The 25,793-nt window shown below is 44.1% G+C and overlaps 1 protein-coding gene across 11 annotated transcripts in view; it reads right to left on the bottom strand.

Annotated features, from left to right (window-relative positions):
* Positions 1 to 25,793, bottom strand: part of LOC111865176 (probable Ras GTPase-activating protein) — a 569,826-nt gene that overhangs the window by 114,629 nt on the left and 429,404 nt on the right. For 7 of the 11 annotated variants that reach the window (XM_033751719.1, XM_033751717.1, XM_033751718.1 and 4 more), the window contains one exon: positions 6,079 to 6,138. The exons of the other annotated variants lie outside the window; for them this stretch is intronic. In XM_033751719.1, coding sequence (XP_033607610.1) covers positions 6,079 to 6,138 — 60 coding nt within the window. The remainder of the gene's footprint in view (positions 1 to 6,078; positions 6,139 to 25,793) is intronic. 11 annotated transcript variants of the gene reach the window in all.

Raw genomic sequence — 25,793 nt, 5'->3', positions numbered from 1 at the left:
CTATCCAATCCATACCATCACATCTCTCTAAGATCTATTTTAATACTGTCCACCCACCTACGCCTTGGTCTCCCCAGTTGTCTCTTTCCTTCTGGCTTTCCCACCAATATCCTACATGCATTTCCTCTCTCCCCCATGGTGTGCGACTATTAGCTTCTCAAAAATCATTCTGCGGTGTCGAGCTAGAGAGGTCAGAAGTTCAGTGATGTTCTGTGAAATGGATTGACTACTTTGTTGCAGTGCACAGTTTATTAAGATGTCCTTCGGTAGGTGTCATTATGCGAGAAGTACTTTATTGTACCATCAGCAAAATACTTTCTGTAACTGCAAATTTCTCTGCATTCTGAAATTTGCACCCCACTGTACTTAGACTCTCGTTTACAGCCATGTTACAATGTTTGCTCAATTCTAATGAAGCAGGATGTTTCAGAACGAAAATTACCTGCTATATTTGACCCGATATAATTATAAGTTCTAATTAGTCTCGCTGCGAACAAATGTCCTGTTATTCTGAAACACGTATGAATAAAGGTATCAGGCATGAAACACAAAAGCGATTTTTGAACTCGTCCTATGCTTATAAATTACGTTAACGTAAACATGTTACAATCGTAAAACAGATTCTCTGTGCCTCTTCACGCTCATTTTATTTCAATACATAGCGAAACTTCACTAATTAAGAATTCGCGATATTACATACAATTTTTTTTTTTTTTTTGCGGGCGTTAGGACCTCAATGCTCACACTGTCGCCATCAGCAAGATGCACTAAAAGACAGTACAGAAGAGGAACACAAACCGAAAGAAAATATTTTTTGAACACGGTCACAATAATACTGAGTATATAGACTACCTGGAATGCTTTTAAGACTGACGTCAAAACTTATATTTGTACTTTTAATGGCAAGCAAATTTATTTTATAACATGCAATCNACGTAACCTACCTCGTAAGATTTGAGGTTTTCACGGCGGTGACTATGAAGAAAGCAGTCTTCTGGGATGTGGCACCGTGCAGATGTGGTGTTAACCGACGTTTCGGAGGAACGTATCGCCTCCATCTTCAGGGTAGAAGGAAAAATAAGAAAATCCGCAAGCGAAGAAACCGTGAGAACAGCTTGTACCGGTTCTCATGGTCTCTTCGCTTGCGGATTTTCTTATTTCTTTCTTCATGCAATCTAAGCTTCAAAATAAAGTTGTATTCCCTAAAATGATACGCGAAGTCCATTTGATAACTTCCCTGAACATATTTTCAGTAGCAGTCCTATAATTAGGACTTTCACTCATTTGGACAATGGTTCGCTCCCAATTAGTCCTCATTGGTTAGCTCATACTTCCCTGTTCTTGGCAGCTTTTTCTTCTCAGCAGGTGTCATTTACTGACCGGTACAAGTCATCAATTCTATCGTTTGCACTCACATCTAAACGGACAGAACGAGTTTACACGCAAAAAAAAAAAAATCAATTTTATAAAACTTTTTATAAATCCACTTTATAGGACCTTAGAAAACAATAAGAGCGACACAATACCATGGCCACCTATGGCGCTGTTGTTCCAACACGCACTGCTGTTAGAAGCAGGCCTTGGTAACAGGCAACTTTCAGCCATTTTTTAGCCCTTTCGTCTACCGACCTGCCAACCTTCACATTTCATCATTTCCGTCAAAAGAAAAAAAATATACAATAAATCACGTTCGTTGGGGAGTAACATTAAGAGATATACATCTCGGAGCATAAGACTAGTCAGATATTAAATATAAAATTATCTGTATAACAATCAACGCTTTTCTGTGTTGGATTTGAGGTGACCTCATCAGAGGCTACTCACTTACTTATGGAGCTGAGCCCTTCTTGAGGAGAAACCAAATCTGCAGCTACTCAAGAATTTCCCAGCATTTTATGGGACCCGAAGGTTCATTACTGTGTTCAAAAGAGCCATTCACTGGTCCCTATCCCGAGCCAGATCTATCCAATCTATACCATTCCATCTCTCTAAGATACATTTTAATATTGTCCACCCACCTACGCCTTGGTCTTCCCAGTGGTCTCTTTCCTTCTGGCTTTCCCACCGACATTCTATATGCATTCCTCTTCATCCCCCCATTCGTGCTACATTCCCTGCTCACCTCCTCCTCCTTGATTTGCTCATTCTGATTACACTTGGAGAAGAGTACAAGTTATGAAGCTCCTCATTATGCAGTTTTCTCCAATCTCCTGTCACTTCATCTCTTCGGTCCAAATATTCTCCTCAACACCCTCAGTCTATGTTCCTCCCTTAATGTGAGAGACCAAGTTTCACACCCATACATCAGAGGCTACACTGAGCTCTATAGTCCGGGTTATTGCGCCGTAGTCAGGGGAACTCCCCTCGATGTTCAGAGTTGAAAAGTAATATCCCAGGAGACAGGACTCATCAAGCCTATCACAAAACTTACTGCAGTCATCTGAACGGATTTCTTTGAGGAGGGGGAGGTGAAAGTGGAAATTTATGTGTTCACGTCCTACTGAAACGGTTATGAACACGACAAACCCATGAAATGTTCATTTCAGTTCAGAACATTCATGTACAGAACCTGAGCTTTCGATTATTTACTTATTTTACGACTGTGTATCAACTGTTTAAATTGGTGGAGGTAACGTTCACCGTGTGCCTAGTTAAGTACCATGCCATGAAGGCGTATGAGGGTGCGGAGGTATGGCTCCAGCATTCTTCTCCTCGGCACTCAGCTCAGCTTCACAACCAGGCCGCTTTAGCCAGGTATGGTAGGCCCCAGAGCCGGTATGGAAATCTCTTGTTTCCATCGGGACTCAAACCCCGATCGTACAGCCCTCAGCTATACCGACTGAGCTATCTCGGCTTTTCTGTTTAAATTGTTTCCTTGCTTTATATAAGTTTACTACGTGATATACAGCTGAGGTTCAATTCCCAACAGGGATCTTTCTCTCTGCCACGACGTTCACATCGCCCTGTGGCCCACTCATGCTCCAACACAGTGTTTCTCAACCGCCGGGCCACCGGGCCGCGGTCTGACAAAGGTTTTGAACCACTGCTCTAACACAACCAGTACTGAGGGATAAAACGTTCAAAGCCTAACGTTGACCAATTCCCTCCAATTAATGATGAGGCCCTTCATCAAGGCGTCCTACTTTACCGCGAAGGAAACGTCATTGGTAAAAGTGGAATGAAGTGATTATGACCTATTTTAGGAACCAGTAGCGTCAGGAAACAAAATATACAGTGACTTCCGCGGGGTAAGATGACAGGTCTGTCGGGTTAATGACCTCATGAATGGGGGGGGGGGAGGTGGTGGTAAGGAAAAGGTAAAAGTGTCCCTGTACTTAACTGGGACACCTTCACACATACCTACGCCATGAGGACGTATGGGGAGTGAAAGTATAGCTTTATCCATTTTTAACCTTGGCACTAGATGGAGGTGAGGGGTGAGCTTCACGCCCCGGCCGTTATACTCCCGGGAGAAACAGTGGGTGGGCCCTAGAGCCGGTCTTGACGACGTGGAGAACGTGGAGGTAGCCTGCTTAAACCTACTGCCCGCTAACATGCTGCAGAGAGTTGGGGGATATCTGAACACGTTGGGGTCTTGGCGACCTCAGAACAAGGTCCATATAGAATGCAAGGCCAGGCCAACTCACATCCGTGTCACAAGATAAGAAGCCAAATTACCACTCACTAAATGAAATATGTGGTGCGAACATTCGTCACAGCAACGAAGTAAAAAACTCACAGCCAACTGAAACCAATCTTGTCACAATGTCTTCGCGGTTTATTTAATATGAACCTACTGTTTGGTTTTCCTGTTGCCTAGCTGTTAAGAACAATAGTCGCTAAGCTTCTAGGATAGCGTAGTTGGTATAGCGACTGGCTACGGGCTCGACGGCCGAGGGGCCGGAGTTCGAGTCTCGGAAAGGGCAAAATTTTTCCCCAGACCGGTTCTGAGGCTCACTCAGCCCACAATGGGTAATGCGGATCTGTCCCCGGGGTAGAGTGGATGGGGCGTGAAGCTGACCACTCACTAATTTCGAGGTCAAGAGTATGTGGATCTCCACCTTCATTTTCCTATACGTCTTAATGGCAAATATACCACACGCAATATAAAAACGTCTGCTCTACGCAGCAACACATACCAGCCCACCTGTATGATTCAGAGCTAGCACACATCAGCAGAAAAACCGCTGCCATGTCCAGAGACAAGTCTTTACCGAAGTCACGCATCCGTCTGTCATATCGAATTTCACCAAAATCTGATTAACATTTTCACGATATAAATAAAAAAGACGTCCATTTTATGGCTGTAATCGCCGAGGTGGGAAGCCAGCGACTAACCGCTTGAGCTATGGCGCGGCCTACTATTCAGTCACTTACTTTTATTTCATACGACATGGACCTCATAGAAGATAACGCTTCTAACAACTCTTTGCTGCCGCGGGAACGTTTTTACTGAAGCGTTGCCTAGCAACACATACAGACACAGAGTGGTGGGAGGGATTTATGAAGTACGCCGTTGAGATGGGCTCAAGTGCCGTGATGTAAATACCAAGTTTAATAATAAGTGGTTAAGACATTCAAATTTGATAGGGGGATTCCCAGACATACAGACAGCATGGAGATATCATATCTACTTTTATTTTTCCAAAACAAAGAAAACATGCTAAAAATCTGTCCAAATGTTTTGGCGCTGATATTCATGTCAAAGACAGACGGGGAAATGCTCACCTTTAGACAACACGTTCTATTTTACTTCGTAAATAACGGTTAAAGAATTGAAACTTCTCGTGAGAAAGCCAATAGGCTAGTCGGTACGCAGCGCAATCCAACATGCAACAAAGCGTTACTGTAATAAATACACGAATTGCAGAAGTTACAGTTTCTCGCGTCCAACAAGAGTCGTCAAGGCCATCTGTCAACAAGAATGAGAACAAGAGAGGAAATTACGTTACTACACGCTACTTCTCAGGACTTTTTATTTCCCTCGCTACAGTGCGACAAAACATCGCCCAAACTAGGGAAAACTTTCTGTCCTGCATGTCAAGACCTCATTTTATTTGTATTTACGTGCGAGGATTAAAACCAAAATTGCATGACCTCGATAGGAAAGTTTTTATCTAGATACATAACAACCAGTATTACTTCGACGCACCAACACAAACTCATTTATGTAGTGAATAAGTAACAATAGCTCAGTCGGTATAGCGACTGGCTACGGGCTGGACGACTGAGGGGTCGGAGTTCCAGTCCCGGTAGGGTCACGAATTTTCTCTTCTCCACCCAAGCGTCATATCCAATGGGTACCGGTGGCTCTTTCTCTGGGGTAAAGCGGCTGGGGCATGAAGCTGAGCACTCACCTCCAACTAGTGCCGAGGTAAAGAAAACGTGGATCTATACATCCATTCCCCCATACGCCTTCACGACGTAGTGCTTAGTTAGTTAAGCACAGGAACAACTTTACCTTACTTTGCTATACGTAAAATCACATCAGTTAACAGGAGACATGACATCTTCTTCAGATGGAACCCAAATCTACGTGCTCACTTCATACCCAGAATCCGAAACAAATGTTGATAGAGAACGGGGTACCTCCCCTCCCTGCAGGGGGGCTCTCACAAACATTAACACTCTCCACATATGAAGAAACCACATTTCTTATGCTTTATTTGACGCTGTCAACAGCTGACTATATAGCCTCGAATGTTAGAAAGATTACTGAGTATAGATGTGGAAGGACTGAGGAAATCCACGAAAACCCTCAGTTAGGACAGATGGCGTACCGGACTAGATTCGAATCATGCATCTCCGGAATAAAAACGAGAAGCGTTACCGGTTGAGCCAACATGGTCGGGAGGAGCCCATGTCAGAAGTTTGCACATCACAATTATTTCTACGTTATATGGTTTTACTAATTATACTGAATACTCTGAGTACAGGTAAGGCACGTAAGGAACATTAATGCACGCGGGACACTTTCTATAAAAATAATCGATATGTTTGTACACCTCTAACGGAATGGTATATATACTTACCAGTTTCATACAGAAAAACGATAAATGTACTTTAATATATCCTTACCTCTGTTAGAGCGTTTCTCTTCAACAAATGCTCGTGGCAGAGACATAGATTTCAACTCACCTGCAACAGAAATAGACACACGATAAGAAGGAATGTATATAGGGATATTAAGATCAAACGATACTGAATCTATGTCAAGGGGCGGGATGCTGCTATCTCTTGCACTAGAAATGCGAGACGCTAACAGACCAACAGCCAGTGCTCGAACACTCAGCGCAAGATCAAAGCTTGGTGCGCAAAAATTTAATCTATCGAAAAGAAGCGTGAGTTTGAAGCTGCACGGACCTATACAAGCATGTCCTTTGTAATTCTGTGCATCTCACTAGGCTACATGTTCATTTCTTAAGCATAAGCATCTCTGATCACACTACAGACAATTCTGTTTCCGCGTGTTTCCCTAAGTACTCGGAGACGGTACAGCGACGCCGTTGCGGTTAGACGGCCGAGGAACCGGGGTAAAGCTGTCCCTGTGCTCAACTAATTGAACGCCATGAAACAGTTTGGGGGAGTGGATGTATAGATCCACGTATTCTTGATCTCGGCACTAGCTGGAGGTGAATGATCAGCTTCACGCCCCAGCCGCTTTACCCCCGGGGAAAGAGCCCTCGGTATCCATTGGATAGGACGTTGGGTGGGCCCCAAAATCAGCCTGAACGACATGGAGAAGAGAAAATTCCTGACCCTTCCGGGACTCGAACTCCGACCCCTCTGCCGTCCAGCCCGTAGCCAGTCGCTATACCGACTGCGCCATCTCGGCGTAGTCAGGGGTTCCATTTTTATTTAAAATTGCTATATATAGACAGATTATATTAAAAGTCATATTAACAACAAAAAGTTATTTAATCTCAGTATGAAACTGGAATAATGGCGAAAATAAGGTAAGTCAAAAGAATAACACTATTTGTGTGTTACTTCGTCAAGTTATTTACGAATTAGCATACATTAACTAATTTGCCCGGCCTCGCCTGAGTATAAGGACACGTAAATTAGGAAGTGTAATACATTGGGATATTATAATTTTGATCCTAATGATGTTAATATAAGCAGAATTGTGAGGAATCAACTAATCCATTACAATTTAAATTCTCGCCTTTTGCGAATCCTTAAAAATTGACGTATATTTTTGAATAACTGAAACCTAATAAGTAGGATTTGAGGTCCTCGCGTCGGTGGTTACAAAGAGTTCTAACGTCTGGGATATAACGTCATGTAGTCCGTTGAAATTAAACGGACGTTTCGGAGGAACATGTCTCCATCTTCAGAGTCGACAATGAAGATGGAGGCCACATGTCCCTCCGAAACGTCGGTTGACTTTCAAAGGACTACTTGGCGTTATACCTCAGAAGACAGCGCAAAGGATAACAAACAGAAATATTGGGAAACGGAGGAGTTTTCCTTCCTTGCTCTCTATACGAACCTCAATATGCTATAGGAAGAATGGTTCTCGAACATCAGCCAAAAAGAAGTATTTTTTTTTGAAGTGTCTAAAACATCCCCACAAGGATTTTCTACCATCATGCCAAGTTTGGTTGAAACAGGTGAAACTGTGTGGCAATGTATAAAGAATGAAACAGACAAACACAAACTTTTCTTTATAAAGTTGTATCTTAGCGTGCTCTTGCAGCTGTTATTATAATTTATTTTCAGTTTCGTTTAGCGTCCACCATGCAACAATGCGTCACAGCACTACACGGCCATCATCAGGCGCTTTGAAAATTCGGGGGGAGCCGCTGTCCCTTCCGGGCTACTACGGTTCGTTTCTTCGCATTTGTAATGTTTTTATGTGAAGTCAATGTAGTTGCTCCTTGTGTGCCACACATACTGTCAATTGTTGGTACGCCTGTTGTCTGTCTAGCGCGCAGTGTGGACGCTATCATGGCGGACATGCACACGGTACTTCCCCTGAAATACCGTGTCGAGTAGGCTGAAACATGCAGCGCAGCGACGAATTTTATATCTTGATATTGTTGCATGGTGGACGGCAAACAAAACTGAAAATACACGTAATTAGGCCTGCAAGTAACGTAAAGATACGCGAAAAAAATTCAAGAAAATACTTTCAACTCTGTAAAATACGCTACTTAAACATTACTTAATGGCATTTTAAGTAAACACAATGAAAAACTATAAGCAGAAAGTGAAAGCCTTCAGTTCTGTAAGTGCGTGGCTCTATTACATGTCATCACATACTTCTGCATGCCACCTTCAAAGTAAATATTATTTAACCAAAAGGAAAGCTAGCTCACTGACGGAATCCTGAAAGTGGAGATGCCTTTATCATAAGAATACTATCTTCCGTGTTGTGACGCTGTGCACGGTGGCATTTTACCGATGTTTCAGTGGTAAGCACTGCTTTCATCTTCAGTGTCGAAGGGTAAAGAGTGCAACCAACCTGAAGATGGAGGCACGCTCCTCTGAATCGTTGGTAAACTTCTAACAGACTACACGGCGTCATACTGCATAGTCACAGCCGTGAGAACCTCAAATCTATGTACATACTGTACTTTCATTGACACCGAAAAATTCCTTTTCGATACAGGAATGATGGAATTTCTATTAGGGCTACAGGCATGTTGCTTCCATGTGAATTTCTTGTCTACTGCTCTAATTTCTGAGGTTCTGACGGCGGTGATTGCTACAATTGTGGTCTTGTGTGTTGTGACACAGCTTCTTTGGGTGGATACTGAAGTTTCGGAAGAAAATGCTACTTCCATCTTCACGGTTGAAGTGTGTGCGAATTATCTATTATTTCAAGAGGAATGATAAAATAAAACAAACTAAAACGTAGTCTATGTGCATGTAAGAATTCAGAAAAAACAGCGGTAACATTTGCGGTTAGCTGGTCATAATGAACTGATATCCTGTGTACTTGTAAAACAAAAAGTACCAGTTAAGACTGTGATCTTCTGGCATGTCACGCCATGGTCTGGGAGATGGTTAAAATGTTTCGGAGTAATAAAGTTCACCGATCTTCACGGTTGAAGTCTTCAAATTTATACCCCTGACAAGCAGATTTGGTGCTTCTAGGGGTACCAGAACCACAGTTTGAGAAAAGCTGCTTTACAAGACTTCAAAACATATATATAAAAAGTGCGAAAGTTGTACTACACTACAGGCAGCAAATTATAATTCCACACGCACACTCAACTAGGAACTCACAGGAAGTTCACGAGAAAGCCAGCTCACATGAGACATTTACATAAAGATTCGCTGTTGAGAGAGTAACTTCCTTTCGTAACAAAATAGGACGCCAGAGAAATCGCTACTGACTTAACAATCTACTCACTGACTGTCATTTCAACTTTTCAGATGTCACTACCTACAACTGAGGTTCAAGCTCTCGTACCCGCAGCAGAACGCGAATGTGGCGACGGCCTGCAAAACGGAGGAAAGTGAACTGTACGTACACCGGAGTCAGTTACAGAGCTCTTATGGCTAGAGGAAGAAAGATTTGTGCAAGGCGTCTGTTACTTCATAAACAGAACGCCTAAATTTATTAAATGAAAAGACGTAAATGTATAAAATATTAACAGTACGCTCTGCGTTGCCGTTTCCTCAATTTGCGCTGCTACATTCAGTAACATGAGCTCAACTCAGACTGATAACAGTTCTCGGAAATTGCGGTTGCGTTGCGGTTGCCACTTTCCTTACTGTGCCGTCGCCCTTACAGTTAAGAGATATATTCAGAAATCGCGGGGTGACCGCTATAATACAATGAGACGTTTATAAGAACGTGCTACTGTGGGCCGGACGGGCATTGCCTAGGCCTTTTTGCATATACATTTATTTTTCAAAATAAAAAAATCGTACACAACCAATTCTTTGGTTATTTAACAACGCTATTTAAACTACAAAGATTACAGCACCGAAAGAGGAGCGAATTACATTCATGAATAGTGAACAGGTAAGGATTTCGAAGGAGGAAATTACGACATAACTAAAAGTACTATAGCGGCAGACGCTTTGAAAATCTGAAGATAATTTCTTCAAAAGAAATTTGGGGGAGGGGGAGGGGCAGATGGTTGGCTTTCCCCCTCTCCGCCGGCGTCCATGGAGAACAGCATGAGCAACATCAGATTGAAACAGTATTGACTTATTACATAAAATAAGTGTTTGTGAGTGTTATGCAGGAATTTCACCTTTCTAATGTTACACGCACGCACAACGCGAGCCACCATCGAACCCAGTTCTTTTATAATTCCTTGGGTGGGGTCAGACTGGGCCCACTTGGTACGCCGGCCACCACACGCTCCCCGGATGACACGTGAGTACGGAGCAACAGTCTGTGTGTGTGTGTGTGTGTATAAAAGTAAAGCTATCCCTGTAACAGGCCATGGAGGCCCATAGGGTTGTGAGACGTCGAGGTTCCCACATTTTCTAGACAATCGGCTCACTGATGGCGAAAATAAACAAACATATCACTGTGGTACGGGGCAGCCCAGTTGGTTGAGGCAATATGCTACAAGGCGGAAGGCAGCGGGGTAGAGTCTCGATGAGGTGGATTTTTTTCAATACCTAATCCTTTCAGCCGTACTATGACCCTGGGGTCGACTCAGCCTCTAAAAGAAATGAGTACCAGGAATCTTCCTGGGGATAAAGGGTGGCCGGCGTATAAGGTTGACAACCTCGCCGCCATCTGTGAGCCGATTGTTTAGATAATGTGGGACGTCTCACAACCTTATGGGTCTCCATGGCCTGTTACAGGGATAGCTTTACCTTTTTTAGAGCCTTTATTTAAAAACTATACAAAGAAAATACATTTGTTCATAGATACAAGACTCAAAAGTTTTTCTTGATTTTTAACGTAATAAAGCAGGTTTCAAGAAACCGACAAATTTTGTCTGAATATACAAGTGACTCATCTGCCTTCCTAAATGTTTTGTGCGCAAGTGTGAACAGAATTTTTCATATTTCAATGTGGATTATCCGACATCCCGACTAACTGTAACCGGATTATCGAGGGTTTACTGTAGTCACTGGACTCCGCTACATCCACGACGCACCTGGTTCAGAACGGGCAACTCGAAACATAAGCGCGGTAAATGCGTTTCCATACTTGGTACTGGTACTGCCAACTGCTTGACGGGACCGCGGGAGATGTCTACTATACTCCATCTACTATAGGAACGAATTTCTGTCGTCATCAGCTAGTAACGCAGACCGTTACGTCATAATTAGGAAGTTACTACCTTCTATTTGCAAAGTTTCCAGTATCCACACGCCGGCGAGAAAGTCAAATATACTTCAACAGGATTTATTTCTTCGTAAGGTTGCCCAAAATTGGTATGACGTAGTCAAGTTCATAGAGTTGATGGACTTTATCACATTTTGTAAAAATATGACATTAACGAAAAGAAAGTGTAGTTATGAGGCTCCCTGGCCTTCAGAATTAAAAGTAGAGACCAGGAACAAGTAGAGAAAATGTCCTTTAAGACAGATAACGTTCAGCCTATCTTGACCCTCATATTTTCTTAAGAAACCGATATATTAGTAACAAATAATGTATGTTTAACCTTGTACATACATGCGACAGAGGCGTGTGATATTCAGTTACCTCGTCAACTTGATGAGTAAGTTTGCTGGCAATGAAATATGCTACACTGTGCGGCCTAGAAGCAAGGGGCAGGAATATAAAACTGAACCATACCCGATTGTGACGCTGCTCTGGGCCCAGACGAAGAAAATGGATTCAGGGTCACCGCAGCTCCTTCTGCTAAACAAAGGGTAAGATATACGAAATAAAGGCAATACAGACAAGAAACTGGTCTCTGACATTAAGGGAGGAACAGAGACTGAGGGTGTTTGAGATCTGGGTGTTGAGGACAATATTCGGACCAAAGAGAGATGAAGTGACAGGAGGTTGGAGAACACTGCATAACGAGGAGCTTCATAACTTGTACTCTTCTCCAAGTATAATTAGAATGATCAAGTCGAGGAGAATGAGGTGGGCAGGGCATGTAGCACGAATGGGGGAGAAGAAGAATACGTATAGGATATTGGTAGGAAAGCCAGAAGGAAAGATATCACTGGGAAGACCAAGGCGTAGGTGGGTTGACAATATTAAAATGGATCTTAGAGAGATAGAATGGGATGCTATGGATTGGATTGATCTGGTTCAGGATGGGGACCAGTGGAGGGCTCTTGTGAACACGGCAATGAACCTTCGGGTTCCATAAAATGCTGGGAAATTCTTGAGTAGCTGCAGAATTGGCGACCTCTCAAGAAAGGCTCAGCTCCATGAGTGAGTGAGTGACAGACAAGTAACTCAAAATATATAAATAAAGACATCAAGAATGACAAGGGGCAGCAAAAGAAAAGAAACGCGAACAACGAAAGACGAAGAAAAAATGGAGCCGGGATAGCTCAGTCGGTATAGAGACGGGCTACGGGCTGGACGGTCGGGGTTTCGAATCCCGGCAGAGGGAAGAGATTTTCTCTTCCCCACAGCGGCCAAGTCTGCTCTGGGGCCCACCCAGCCTTCTATGCAATTGGTACCGTGGACTCTTTCGGCGGGGTTAAAGTGGGCGGGGCAAGAAACTGATCACTGACCTCCATCTAATGCCGAGATCAAGAGAGGTGGAACTATACCTCCACTGCTCCATACGTTTGAGTGGTGCTTAATTAATTAAGGACGGGGACTCACTTATTGTTCCTGAAGTGTATGCTATAATTAACAGTTTTTTAATATTAGGAAAATTGTCTTAGTAGCAAACTAATGTTAACACAATGTTCCTAACATCAGAATCAGACATAACCACGAGCTAGTGGTGTCCATGTTTGTTTTTTCTCGCCGCGTAATGGCTGACATGATTGCACTAACGGAATTACCACTGTCAGGACGAAACTTGCTGCCTAGTTCTGCCTTCTGTTTGTTTTTATCTTCTCTTCGTCTTTATTTTGTAACTGGCCACTGGACAGTTGACTAAGCACGTAAATAAATACAGAATCTAAGTGAATTATTATTACAATAACAGAATCGAGGGAATTTCCTTACGATCACAAAGTCGTTTATTTCCAAACAAACGCTGTAACACATTGCGATGTTCTACCAGTCGTCAAGACCGAACACAACAACCTTCTGTGCCCCAGGAAGTCCCAGTGTTACAAGTTATACAACAAGGACCATTATATATCTGACTCTGTTGACAATAAATCTATTAACAATCGTCTTACCTCTCAGTCAAAGGTTGGTGAAAGGAAGAGGACGAAATGTTACAAGAACTGTAACGAAAGGAAAATAAACCAGTAACATTCGAATCTCCACATTCGATTTCGGAAAAGGGAAAAGTAGTAACTTTAGGGAAGGCAGACCTAAGAAATGTGATTAACAATTGACGTTAGTTACTACTTGGGGGAAACAGAAATGGCTCTGACAGTTGACAAAACCGGGTGCTAAAATTTTAGTATCGATACAAATGATCACAATAAACCGTTATACAAAATTTATTCCACAAATCACATTCAGTCGCACTACATGTTTCGACCACTAACTGACCGTCATCAGGTTGGAATCAAGAACAAAATTCGTATAAAACTACACACAACAGTTTTGTTAAGTTTATGCTTATGGAATCAAGTTTGTGTGACGACAGACTATAGGGGAGCCCGAAGCACTCGGAGAAAACTCTCCTCAGTGCCACTTTAAGTCCCATATGACCTTACCTGGCATCGAACTCGGGTCGCAGTGGTGGGAAGCCAGCAAGTAACAACCCGAGCTATCGCACGGTATGCTATCAGAAAGTTTACAAGACGCGATACCAAATGAAAAACAACAGATCTGCTTAAAATTGAGAATATGGCTCAACGAAAAGAAATATTAATTGGAAAGAACATGTTAATACAGATTACTGTCTTCTGGAATGTTATGCTGCGGAGTTTGGTAGAACGCCCCCAACGTTTCTGAGGAACCTTCTTCAGGGTATCCTGATATAAAGATAAAGAGACCAAGGTTCATATAGATAATCATCTTGCCGTTCAACTGTAGGCCAACGGCTACACTGAAAAGTGAACCAGCAAACGCCATGATGTGGTGTGCGTGAGTTCCAGTTAAACCCTAAGTTAGCTTCAATACAACCGCGACTTCACCAAACTCTTTGAATTAGAACAACACAGACAACATAGTTAGTTAGTTAGTTAGTTATTAGAGAGGGTGGGTTTCCCCATGCACTTAGACCTATAGTGGTCCATTGTGCTTCCCTCTATGATTTCTACCAGTCTCTATATCCTTTCGGTATTGGTGCTTACCATCAGTCCCGCCCAGCCAGCGAGACCGGCTCTACTGGCTGAGAAGTATCTATAATGCTTCCCCCATCTACCGGAGGTATTAGTGACTGCTGTTGGGCGGCAAACGTCCGCAATTTTGGCTCAGTGACCTCCTTTGGAGGTATGAGGTTCTTTTACGTGCCGTAAAGCTACGACACGGGACCCACGGCTTAAAGTCCCTCCCGGAGGACTTGTTCCCTGAATTTTTCCGCCCTTAAAAATTCGACGACCTCCTCCGGGTATTTGAACCCGCGTACTACGAGTCATGAGGTGGGAACGTTACCTCTAGACTACGGAGGCCGCTACACAGACAACATACTAAACACACAAATAATTAGAATGAGAAAGAATGCAGGTCAATATCTGGTTACGAGCTATGAAAACTCGTCAACTATCTTAAAGAAATCATCGAATATGAAGTAAGATGTGCACTATCCGGTTGTCGCCGATAGACTGCGCAGACAAGAGAACACACTCAAGTGCTGACATCTCGTAATATGTTTATTTTATCCCTGTAACAGGCCGTGGAGGCCCATAGGGTTGTGAGAGGTTGAGGCTTCCACATTTTCTAGACAATCACCTCACAGATGGCGGTATGGTTATCAGCCTTACGCGCCGGCCGCTTTTTACCCCCAGGAAGATTCCTGGTACTCATTTCTTTTAGAGGCTGAGTCGTCCCCAGGGCCATAGTGTGGCTGGAAGGATTAGATAAGCTGGAAAAAAAATCCGCTTCATCGGGACTCGAACCCGCAACCTTCCGGCTTGTAGCATAATGCCTCAACCAACAACGCTACCGCGCACTTCCTGCGTGCCGATCACTCGTTCGCGCCATTCGATCAAACAGCAGATCTCAGCCCGATTGAAAAGAAGAAAACTGGGGGGAAAAAATACAACCTTGTGCTCTTTTATGCTAACGGACAGGAATACTGAATTTGAAACACTCTGTAGGTAACCTCGGCGTGACTCACGCAACGCTCGTAAGAAAACGAAGTGATTAGCCAGTCACTTGCTTATCTGAACACGAAACATTACTGCACCTACATGCGCGCGCAGTTCGTGAGGACCTGACAACCACGTGCTTTTATACCCACACTGGGCGATAATGTCAATAATTCACTCAGGCGGCTTGGGGCAAGGCTGTTCCTGGGAACTCGAATGTTCGGTCCCGGCCACGTAAAAATGATCGGCACGAAGGGTTTCTAGGAAGAAGAAAATGCACGCACTACTATCCTCACTGATGGTTTCTTTATTTTCCTTAGTCCCTCCACATAACTGCCCGATAGTACCTCAACCACACCATGACCAATTCCTTCCACATCCTTACCAATTCATTATTAATTAATAATCCTACCATTTGACGCTTTACGGCGTCGTAAAACAAACTACAGATCGTCGCCGTCGGATCGCCCGTCACACCGACCGGACCTGTTCAAGCCATGCAAGAAACCAGCTGGGGCACTTGTATATTTAGCTTTGTACTTGTTTTTAAATATTTGAGGAGTGTGAACCTCAGGGGATCTCCCTGTCTTCTCAGGTATTATCCTTGTGGAGATCTACCTATCCCGAGGATACAACCATAGAGCTACTGACCGACTGACTGCTAAATTTCTATTGGTCCTCGCCAGCACAGTGATTCTTGTTTTTGAGTCCCAAGTGACTCGTTACCAAATTTTGCTATCTGACGGCTCTGGGAGCATTCAGATCACCGCTTTTGAGAGGAAGAGAAGAGAAGAGAACAGAGAACAGAAGAGAACAGAACAGAACAGAACAGAAGAGAAGAGGACAACATTGGGCGGGGGGGGGGCAAGAAACCATATCTCCGGATGGCTCTTGAATGCTCTGTGGCCAGATTTCAATACCTAGTTCGTACCTCACAGAAAGCACCAATGTGTGTGTGGCTGTCACTCCCAATGCTAAAGTAAGCGCTAGGCAATGGAACAGTGGCAGTCACTGTCTGCTTGTAACAAAGCAGTAGCAGAACCACATAAGGTTGCAGACTTTGAGTGGGCGCCGTGTACGGCTGTTCAGTGCTAATGTGGATCCTGTTTTCTTGGAGGGGAGGAATAGACATCTGTTGCGTATAGAGCTGTGTCGATCCTAGAACCAATCTAGACGTTACGTCCTGACAACATTTCAGTTGGTTCTAGAAGGTTATGCGCTACAGAATTAAGTAAGGAACCTGGCTGGAACTTGTGATCCATGTTGGATTGTCCTGTTTCTGTACTTGTAATCAAATTAAAATTTCCTCTTAGGTGTATTAGTTATCTTTAATGTTGCTATTGTCGTTCCTGAAACAGACATCAGATGGCATCTCTTTCCAGAGGAGTTTCTCAACTCTCAGGCAATTAGCTGATACCGCCATTAATATTGTCGTGAAGTTCCAACATCCCCAGTTTAAAGCAATTTCATTTTCCCAGAATACAACAATCTCATTAGTTCTAAAAGAGGATGAGGAAGAGACCTGAAAGAACTAACTTTCGCCAACTCCCACTCTCACTTCAAAAATATTAATCTTCCTTCATTGTCATTCCTACCATATTTATCTATACATTTTATCGTCCGTTGCCTCCTTCGACGCCCTGTTACTCCGCTACCCGCAGTGCCTCCCGATAGGACCAACCCGAAGAATAGTCTTCTGTGAGGCAAGGCTGTGTAGTTCCGAGAAAGCCCGACTTCTGGGAGAAACATCACTCCAATCTTTGTGGTCGGAGAGATGAGCCAGGCAATAGAGGCGATATGTATTCCTCTGAAACGTCGGAATTTCTCAGAAATGCATAACGTTACAACCGCCATGAAAACCTCAGGTCTAGTTCTATCTTCCTTACACCTGTTCACATAAATAAGGTCGCCTGCCCTTCTTGCGAAGAAGGAAAGGAAACTAACGAGAGAAGAAACAAATAGGCTAAAGAGAGATGCAAAAAAAATAGTAAACCCCGCCTTCTTTCTTAAAAAAAACTATTCAGAGTTCAAGAACACATGGATCTATACATTCACTGCCCCCATACATCTTCATGGCGTAGAGCTTAATTACAGCAAACCATCGCTAAACCGGATGGAAATATGACCAATTCTCTTCACATTTGAGTACATAGTTTAAAAGACACATCACATTTAGGAAGCTAGGTGAGTCACTTGTCCGTTCAGACAAAACTTGGGACAGTTTCTTCAAACCTGCATCATTACGTTCAAAAACAAGCGCAACTTCTGAGGCTTCTATCGGTGAATAAATGTAAAAGTATTGTCTTTTCAGAGTTTTTAAATAAAGGCTCTACAGAGATGTCTTTTATTTATTTTCATCAGCACTACTTAGATCATTAAATTCACTATTCATTTGTTATTTTTTTGCCTTTTATGTTAGCTTCTGCTTCATTAATCCGGATGACTTGTCCCCTATTAACCCGGATTAACGAGGGTTTACTGTAGTTAAGCACTGGGACAAGTTTACCTTAGTTCTAACAGTAGTAGTACCTCATGACTCAAGGTACGCGGGTTCGAACCCGGCGGAGGTCGTGGAATTTTTAAGGGCGGAAAAATTCAGGGAACAAGTCCTCCGAGAGGGACTTTAAGCCGTGGGTCCCGTGTCGTAGATTTACGGCACGTAAAAGATCCTCATGTCTTTACGAGACCTCTGAGCAAAATTAGGCAACACATTTCCCGCCCAAGTAGTTTCCAATGCCTCTGGTAGATGGGGGAAATATCAGGTACCGAGGGCCGACCTCGTTGGCTGAACGGGGCTGATAGCACGCACCAGTACCGGTAAGGTATGGCGACAGTAGAAATTAAAGGGGGACGCACAATGGACCAACAACTGGTCTAAGTGCATGGGGAAACTCACCCCCTCTAATAACAACAACAATAATAATAATAATAATAATAAGGTAAAAGTAAGGTAAAGTTGACCCTGTACTTAACGAATTAAGCACTACTCTTTGAAGGCGTATGGGGGAGTGAGTGTATAGATCCACATTTTCTTGACCTCAGCACTAGCTGGAGGTGTGGTCAGCTTCAAGCACCAGCCGCTTTACCCCAGGGGACCCCTCGGTTATCGAGCCCGTTGAATACCGACTACGCTATCCCANATGGACCAACAACTGGTCTAAGTGCATGGGGAAACTCACCCCCTCTAATAACAACAACAATAATAATAATAATAATAATAAGGTAAAAGTAAGGTAAAGTTGACCCTGTACTTAACGAATTAAGCACTACTCTTTGAAGGCGTATGGGGGAGTGAGTGTATAGATCCACATTTTCTTGACCTCAGCACTAGCTGGAGGTGTGGTCAGCTTCAAGCACCAGCCGCTTTACCCCAGGGGACCCCTCGGTTATCGAGCCCGTTGAATACCGACTACGCTATCCCAGCTCCTAGTAGTAGTAGTAGTAGTAGTAGTAGTAGTAGTAGTAAGAGCATCAGCGGTCTATGCTAAACATACGTTCTGTGAACAAATCTCCAAAACAGGGAAATAAACAGCCACGAATAGACAGCTTGCACCTGCGTTTCTGCATGTGACGTGCACTTAGATAAACCTACATGCATCCCACTCCAGCAGAACTGTCTTACTGCACAATAAATGGTCTTCCAATACTCATGGTCAGCGGGCCAACTTTTAACTCAGCGTAACGGAACGTTACCACGGAGCAGGATTGCCTACTGGCGCTATCAAGCCGTAAGAACACGCGGAATTTCATTCACTCAGGTTAGAATTACACAAAAATGTGCAGTGGCTGGACGTCTCGTAAATCGGCCCCTGAGTGGAGTAATGAAATGTTTTACGCCCGAGCAGGTTAATACAGCGGCTCTGATCATATCGTAAATTAAAATTGGCTGTCCCTCTGCATGCAAATGTACTATGTTATTTCTTTTTATTGCTAGTGGGGTAGCACTAAGTCCCTTGTACTGCGGCCACTTCTGGCCTATTGTACCAGCCCCAGATGATAGGCGAGGGTGATTGAGGAGCAATTGGTGGAATGAAGATTGGCAGGGGAAACCGAAGTACTCGGAGAAAACCTGCCCCAGCGCCACTTTGTCCACCACAAATCCCACTTGACCAGGCCGAGGATCGAACCCGGGCCGCCGCGGTGGGAAGCCAGCGACTAACCGCTTGAGCTATGGCGCGGCAAATGTACTATGTTAAGTCTCACAACGTATAACCAATCACTAGTGAGAGCATTCATATCTTACTGTAACTGTGGGCTTGCGCTACGTATTAATATCGAGGGAGAGTATTTTACATTTGCACTGGTAACAACACAGATTGCGTCACTGCACAAAAAAACTCCGAGGCCTGTAGTCCGCAAGCGAATTATACCGACCGAGCGACCCCCTCTTGTCGGCGAAGTTAGTGCCAACTTTAGCGGATTGAGGGTATCGCGTGGTCAGCACAACGGATCCCCATGGCCGTTAATCTCAGTTTTCTAGACCGGAGCCGCTATTTCCTTGAAATAGCTCCTCAATTATCCTCACGTGGCTAAGTGGACCCCGTTCCAGACCCACTACTTCTCAGAAAGTCTGGTAGCGCCGGGAATCGAACCCAATACCTCTGGATTTGTACGCAGGAGTTCTGTCCACTAGACCACAGATACGGTCTGCGTCACTGTACACGGACAGTATATCTTCACTGGTCCTAAACAGCATGATGCAACGCTACACAATTCCCCAGAATTATTGGGGTTTTGAACTGTCCATCATCCGGTATTCTAGAAACTAGAAAACACAACGTTTCGAAAACTGGATCTGTTTCCGTCCTCAGGTGTGGGGGCTCGACAACAAGACTGACTGAGTGACTGACTGACCGTGAGTCTCAATGTGACTTTGACTTCACCATCTTCTGGTTAGAGATAAAGACTACAAGCGCAAGAGTTCAGTTAAAGAATATCTCTGGTTACAGGTCTCAAGGGCCTTGACACCAAGACGAACTGACTGACGGTAAACCACCAGTAGTAAAGTAACTCTGATTTTTAAGTGAGAGCGCTGGTAGCTGATACCGGGGAGAGTTCGGGAACCCAGAGAAAGAGGAATGTCCGCTGTTTGAAGCCGTTACCAAGCAACGACTAGCGAACACTCAGAATACTATATGTGTGCTATAGTTACAATAATCTTTGGAGCGTGTATCTCAGAGAGACTGTAGTAATTTTTTGTAGTTACGGGTGTTAAGTGCCCAATATATCCGAATTAGCGATGCAAACCCCGTTTACAGTCAATCACGTCACAATATGGAGTCACCCCTCATGCAGTATTCTTCACAGTCAACGCCGTAAGAAACTCAAAATGGGCGGAAATTTAACTCTTTGTCTTTCAGTGACTGCAGCCTTATACATAAATTTCTGCATAATCTGAAGACACCAAAATACCAAAAATAATTAATAAATTTTGCATATGCTTACCTTTTTTACAATCCATATTCACAGACTTTCAACTCCTGGTTTTTCTCAGGTCTACAACAGGCGATCTGGTACGCACAAAATTCGCTGAAGTGTACAGGATCTTATGGACACTACCCCGAAAAAGACGTTCAGGCTAAGAGCGCGGAACTGTAACTGATCTAGCACGGGGGTGCAATATATAAACATGCAAACTACACCACAAGCCACCCTCCTCCCTCCTCAAGACTTTTAACCACTTAGAAACAAGGTTCAAAGTCCATAAGGGAAGGGTATATTTGAGGAGGAGGAGCCTAACTGCAGAAAGATTTGAACCCTCCACCCCCACCTCTCTATCTCGCACAAGATTGGAGGGTTGTTTACCCATCTCGGGGAACAAACATTGAAACTGTCAGGCTGCTGACCTACGTATGTTTTAGAAAGCCCAAAAATAAAACATGCGGTAATGCACTTATTTAGGGCATCTCGTCATCCGCTTGGCTTGGAGACCCAGCGTCACTAAGTGCCTTTGCCACAAGAAGCTTGAAATGAACGCGCGTAAGGTTATGCTGCATAGCGGTAGATATTATCTATTTGAATGTGATGCCGTGTAGTTTGGTACAAGTCCAACGATTCGTAGGAACGTAGTCCCTCGAGCTACCTTCCAGGCACAAATTACATGCTACAGTATAAAGTAAAGCTATGCCTGTAACAGACCGTGAAGGCCCATAGGGTTGTGAGGCGTCGAGGCTCCCACATTTTCTAGACAGGCTCCCGGATGGTGGTGAGATCGTCAGCCTTACGCTCTTTACCCCCAGGAAGATTCCTGGTAGTCATTTCGTTAGAGGCTGAGTCGACCCAGAGAAAAAGCGTAGCTAGAAGGGTTAGGTAAACAGAAAAAAATCCAATTACCTCACCGGGAATCGAACCTGCAACCTTCTGGCTATAGCACAGTGCCTCAACCAACTACGCTACCACGTACCCCAAGTTACGTGCTACAGTAACACTCTGTTACCTAGCCACGAAATCCACATGGGAGTCAGGATAGCTCAGTCGGTAGAGCAACCAGGCTACGGGCTAGACGACCAAGGAATCGGGGTTAGATTCGCGATAGGGTCAAGAGATATTTCTCTTCTCCTTAAAGTCCAGATCGGCTCTGGGGTCCACCCAGCCTCCTATCCAACAGCTACAGGGAGCGGTTTACCCGGAGGTAAAGCGGCCGGGGCGTGAAGCTGACCGCTCATCTCCAACTAGTGTCAAGGTAAAGAAGTGTGGAGCTGTATCTCCATTTCCTCATATGTCTTCATGGCATGGCACTTGTTAACTGAGCCCAGGGACTTTATTTTCACGCAACCCACATTCAACTCAACTTACTTTTGCCCCATTACATAAATTTCCTCTAAAATAATTTCCGATTTCGTTTAAGATATGCCCAGCGAGCTGGCTCTACTCATAGTGCTACTGACTTGTATTCGAGAGATGCCTCGTTCGAATCTTGGCCGGTATACCGACTAGCATGAGGATGGTTGTAGTTTTCCTCAGTTCCTCCTAAGACGGTATGTCAAATTAGGCACCGAGAGATTCCCACTGTGTATGTTCCCATTCATTATTCAGTAATTATCCTTCCATTCAGCGCCATACAGCCTGAGCTACTAACAGCGTCGTTAAATAAGCATATGGATAAATAACAACTGTTCATTTAATCCTTCAAATATCCTGCCAATCCGGACTGGTCCATGCTTTGCATTAACGCGTTTCTACACTTTCTACACGACTAATATACTGTAAAATTTAACGTTTCGGAAAGTGCGTTTGTTTCATCTGCAAATGAAATGAGGAGTGACTGTGTGTCTCGTCATAATTTCACCTCAGGACGAAAGAAGATCCAATTTCCGAAAGGCTGTATTCTTTCGGAAGAGCCTAGAATTTCGGTGAATATAAGTGTTATACGCCGGTCACAGTAGCCGAGCGGTCTAAGGCATGTACTGTCTTCGCTCGCTTGGAAACCGGGATCGTGGGTTCGAATCCCACTCAGGGCATGAATGTTTAGTTTGTGTGTGTGCGTTTTTCTGTGTTTGTGTACAGGTAGAGGCCTTGCGACGAGCTGATAACCCGCCCAAGGAGTCCTACCGAATGTGTAAGATGCAGAAAAAAAAAACGAAGTGAACGGAGAAGTTCATGGAGGTAGGCCTAGGCCCACTGGGGCTGTAGTGTCAAGGAAGAAAAAAAGTGTTATACACCTATATCAGATACCTTCATAAATAATAGGGTTGCGTTTCGGAATTCGTCCCTTGTTCCGAAACTTTGACGCAAGGGTAGCGTAACTATTCTAACGACTAACAAAATCGCGTCATTCCGAAATCAACAGCTTCTCGGTGTTCATAATCGTCTTCTCATCTCATTCAGTGCTCTATAACCTCTGCGGATGAGCAGTGTCTTTATATAGCCCGATAGCTCAGTCGGTATAGCGACTGGCTACGGGCTGGACGACCGAGGGTTTGGAGTTCCGTTAAGTGCAAGAATTTTTATTTCTCCATGTCTGGGTATCAAGGAGTCTTTCCCGGGGGTAAAGCGGCCGGGGAGTAAAGCTGACCACTCAACTCCAACTAGTGCCGAGGTCAAGAAAACCAAGGTCTATACATCCACTCCCCCATTTTTCTTCATGGTGGAGTGCTTCATTAGTTAAGCAGAGGGACAGCTTTAACCTTACCTTAGGAATCAATCAACCAATCCTGTATAGGATATGAGGTTTTCACAGCGGTGGTTATTAAGAGTTCAATCCTCTGCGATATAACGCCGCGTAGTCTGTTTAAATTCAACCGACGTTTTGGAGGAACATGTGGCCTCCATCTTCAGCATTGAAGAATATATCAAACAAAAACCAGTGTGAAAGCAGGTGATAAGCAGAGCCGACGTTTAGGAGGAACATGTCGCCTCCAACTTCAAGATTGAAAAATACGCCAAGCAAGAAACCAGAGTGAAATCGAGTGGCTGCCATCTAATTTCACGCTGGTCCCTTGCTTGGCCTATTATTCGACCCTGAAGACCGAAGCGAATTTTTTTTTTCTCATGGAGTGAGGCTGAATACACTTGGTACTGCGGCCACTGTTTGGGCTATTGTACCCGCCACAGATGACAGATGATGGTGATTGTGGAGCAATTGGTGGAATGAAGGAGGAAACCTGCCCCAGTGCCACTTTACCACAAATCCCACAAGACTTGATCCGGGCTCGAACCCAGGCCGCCGCGGTGGGAAGTCAGCGACTAACTATGAGACATGTTCCTCCGAAACATTTGTTGACTTTCAGCGGATTACACGGCGTTACATCCTAGAAGAAACATCTCTTCAGAATTCTGTCCGAAGCACCTTCCAAACGCTAAGGTACGCGCTCGGCTGGTGTGCTATGATTCATCTTGGGTAAGCCCAAGGAAGAGGCGTGACTCAGCAAACGCACGAAGCGACGGGAACGTACCCACGTCAGGAATGAACAGACGCTGTGGAAACAGGTTCGCCGGCCGTTTTCAGACACTCACTCAGCCAACTAACTTCGCAACTTACAATACTACATTGGGGGCACGCGGTAGCGTAGTTGGTTGAGGCACTATGCTACAAACCGGAAGGGCGCAGATTCGATTCCCGTTGAGGTCGGTGGCTTTTCCAGTTTACCTAATCCTTCCAGTCGCACTAAGGCCCTGGGGTCGACTCAGCCTCTGACAGAAATGAGTACCAGGAATCTTCTTGGGGATAAAGGGCGGCCGGTGCGTAAGGCTGCCAACCTCACCGCCATACGTGAGCCGATTGTCTAGAAAATGTGGGCGCCTCGACGTCTTACAAACCTATGGGACTCCACGGCTTGTCACAGTGATACCTTTACCTTTTTATTTATCTTTGCACATGACTAAATTTCTCGAAGACTTAACAGTAAGCCGCTTTCAGCCATGTTAGATTTGAGGTTCTCACAGCAGTGGTTACGAAGGGTTCCATCTTCTGGGATATAACTCCATGTAGTCAGATGAATGCCAGCTGGAGGACTGGGGGTCCTGCTCTTTCGTGGTTTTCTTTTTTTGGGGGGGGGAAATTGAAAAAAGGAAATATGAAGGTAAAAATGTTGTCGTCTCTGTGCTTAATTAGTGAATCATTATGCCATGAAGACATATAGGGGAATGGAGGTATAACTCCATCATTCTTGACCTCGACGCTAGATATGATTTGTCAGCTTCACAGCCCTGCTGCTTTACCCCCGCCCCGGGGAATGATTTGGTACCCATTGGACAGGAGGCTGGATGGGGCCCAGAGTAGGTCTGGAAGCTGTGGAGAAAAGCAAAATCTTGCACTGAGAAGGAAATACACGGAAATTTTAACACCGAAAAACAGTCGAACACAGTTCATGGCGCCATTTATGTTTCAATTGAGACACCCATAAATCTAAGACGATCCGTAAAATAATTTCTAAATGGTTTAACGTAAATTTATATGCAGATTATATGTATGACCCCTTGACAAAGATCCTGGTGCTGTGTACCCCTACCCACTGGTGACAGAAATCCTTCCGCTAACAACTGATACCATATTCAAAGTGAACAGCAGGTTCCTTATTTCACTTTTGCTAAATCTTGACTGACAGCTGGACACGAACACCTTCAAGACAACTTGTTGTTCTACCCAAACGACCTAACTGTTGCCTGGTAGCGCTGAAGTGACTCATACCGTGGCTTGGGGAAGCCTCATTTCCATCTGACAACAACCCTTGCCTGCCGGCTACATTCAGTGACACAGAATCTGGCTATAAATAAACCTGAACCCTATGCAATAAACTGTGTTACAGATACAGTAAATCCTCGCCAGTCCGGATCGAAATAGGGAAAATGAAAAATGCCGTTCACATTTGAGTACATAATTTTCAGTGACTACATCCTGTTGTGTGTGTATCATATAATTACTTCTTACTGAAAAAAGTCACAACACAACAATCAATAATACGTGTAAGTAGCTGTAGGAGATACTTTTGGTACATGTTTCGGCCTTCAAAAGGCCACCATCAGGCAAATACATTAAACTTTTCGTTATTAAATTGCATGTCAAATATAGGATA

The sequence above is a fragment of the Cryptotermes secundus genome, unplaced genomic scaffold, assembly GCF_002891405.2.
Source record: "Cryptotermes secundus unplaced genomic scaffold, Csec_1.0 scaffold238, whole genome shotgun sequence".
In the NCBI taxonomy this organism is placed as follows: Eukaryota; Metazoa; Arthropoda; class Insecta; order Blattodea; family Kalotermitidae; genus Cryptotermes; species Cryptotermes secundus.
This window is presented reverse-complemented; position numbering and strand designations above follow the sequence as displayed.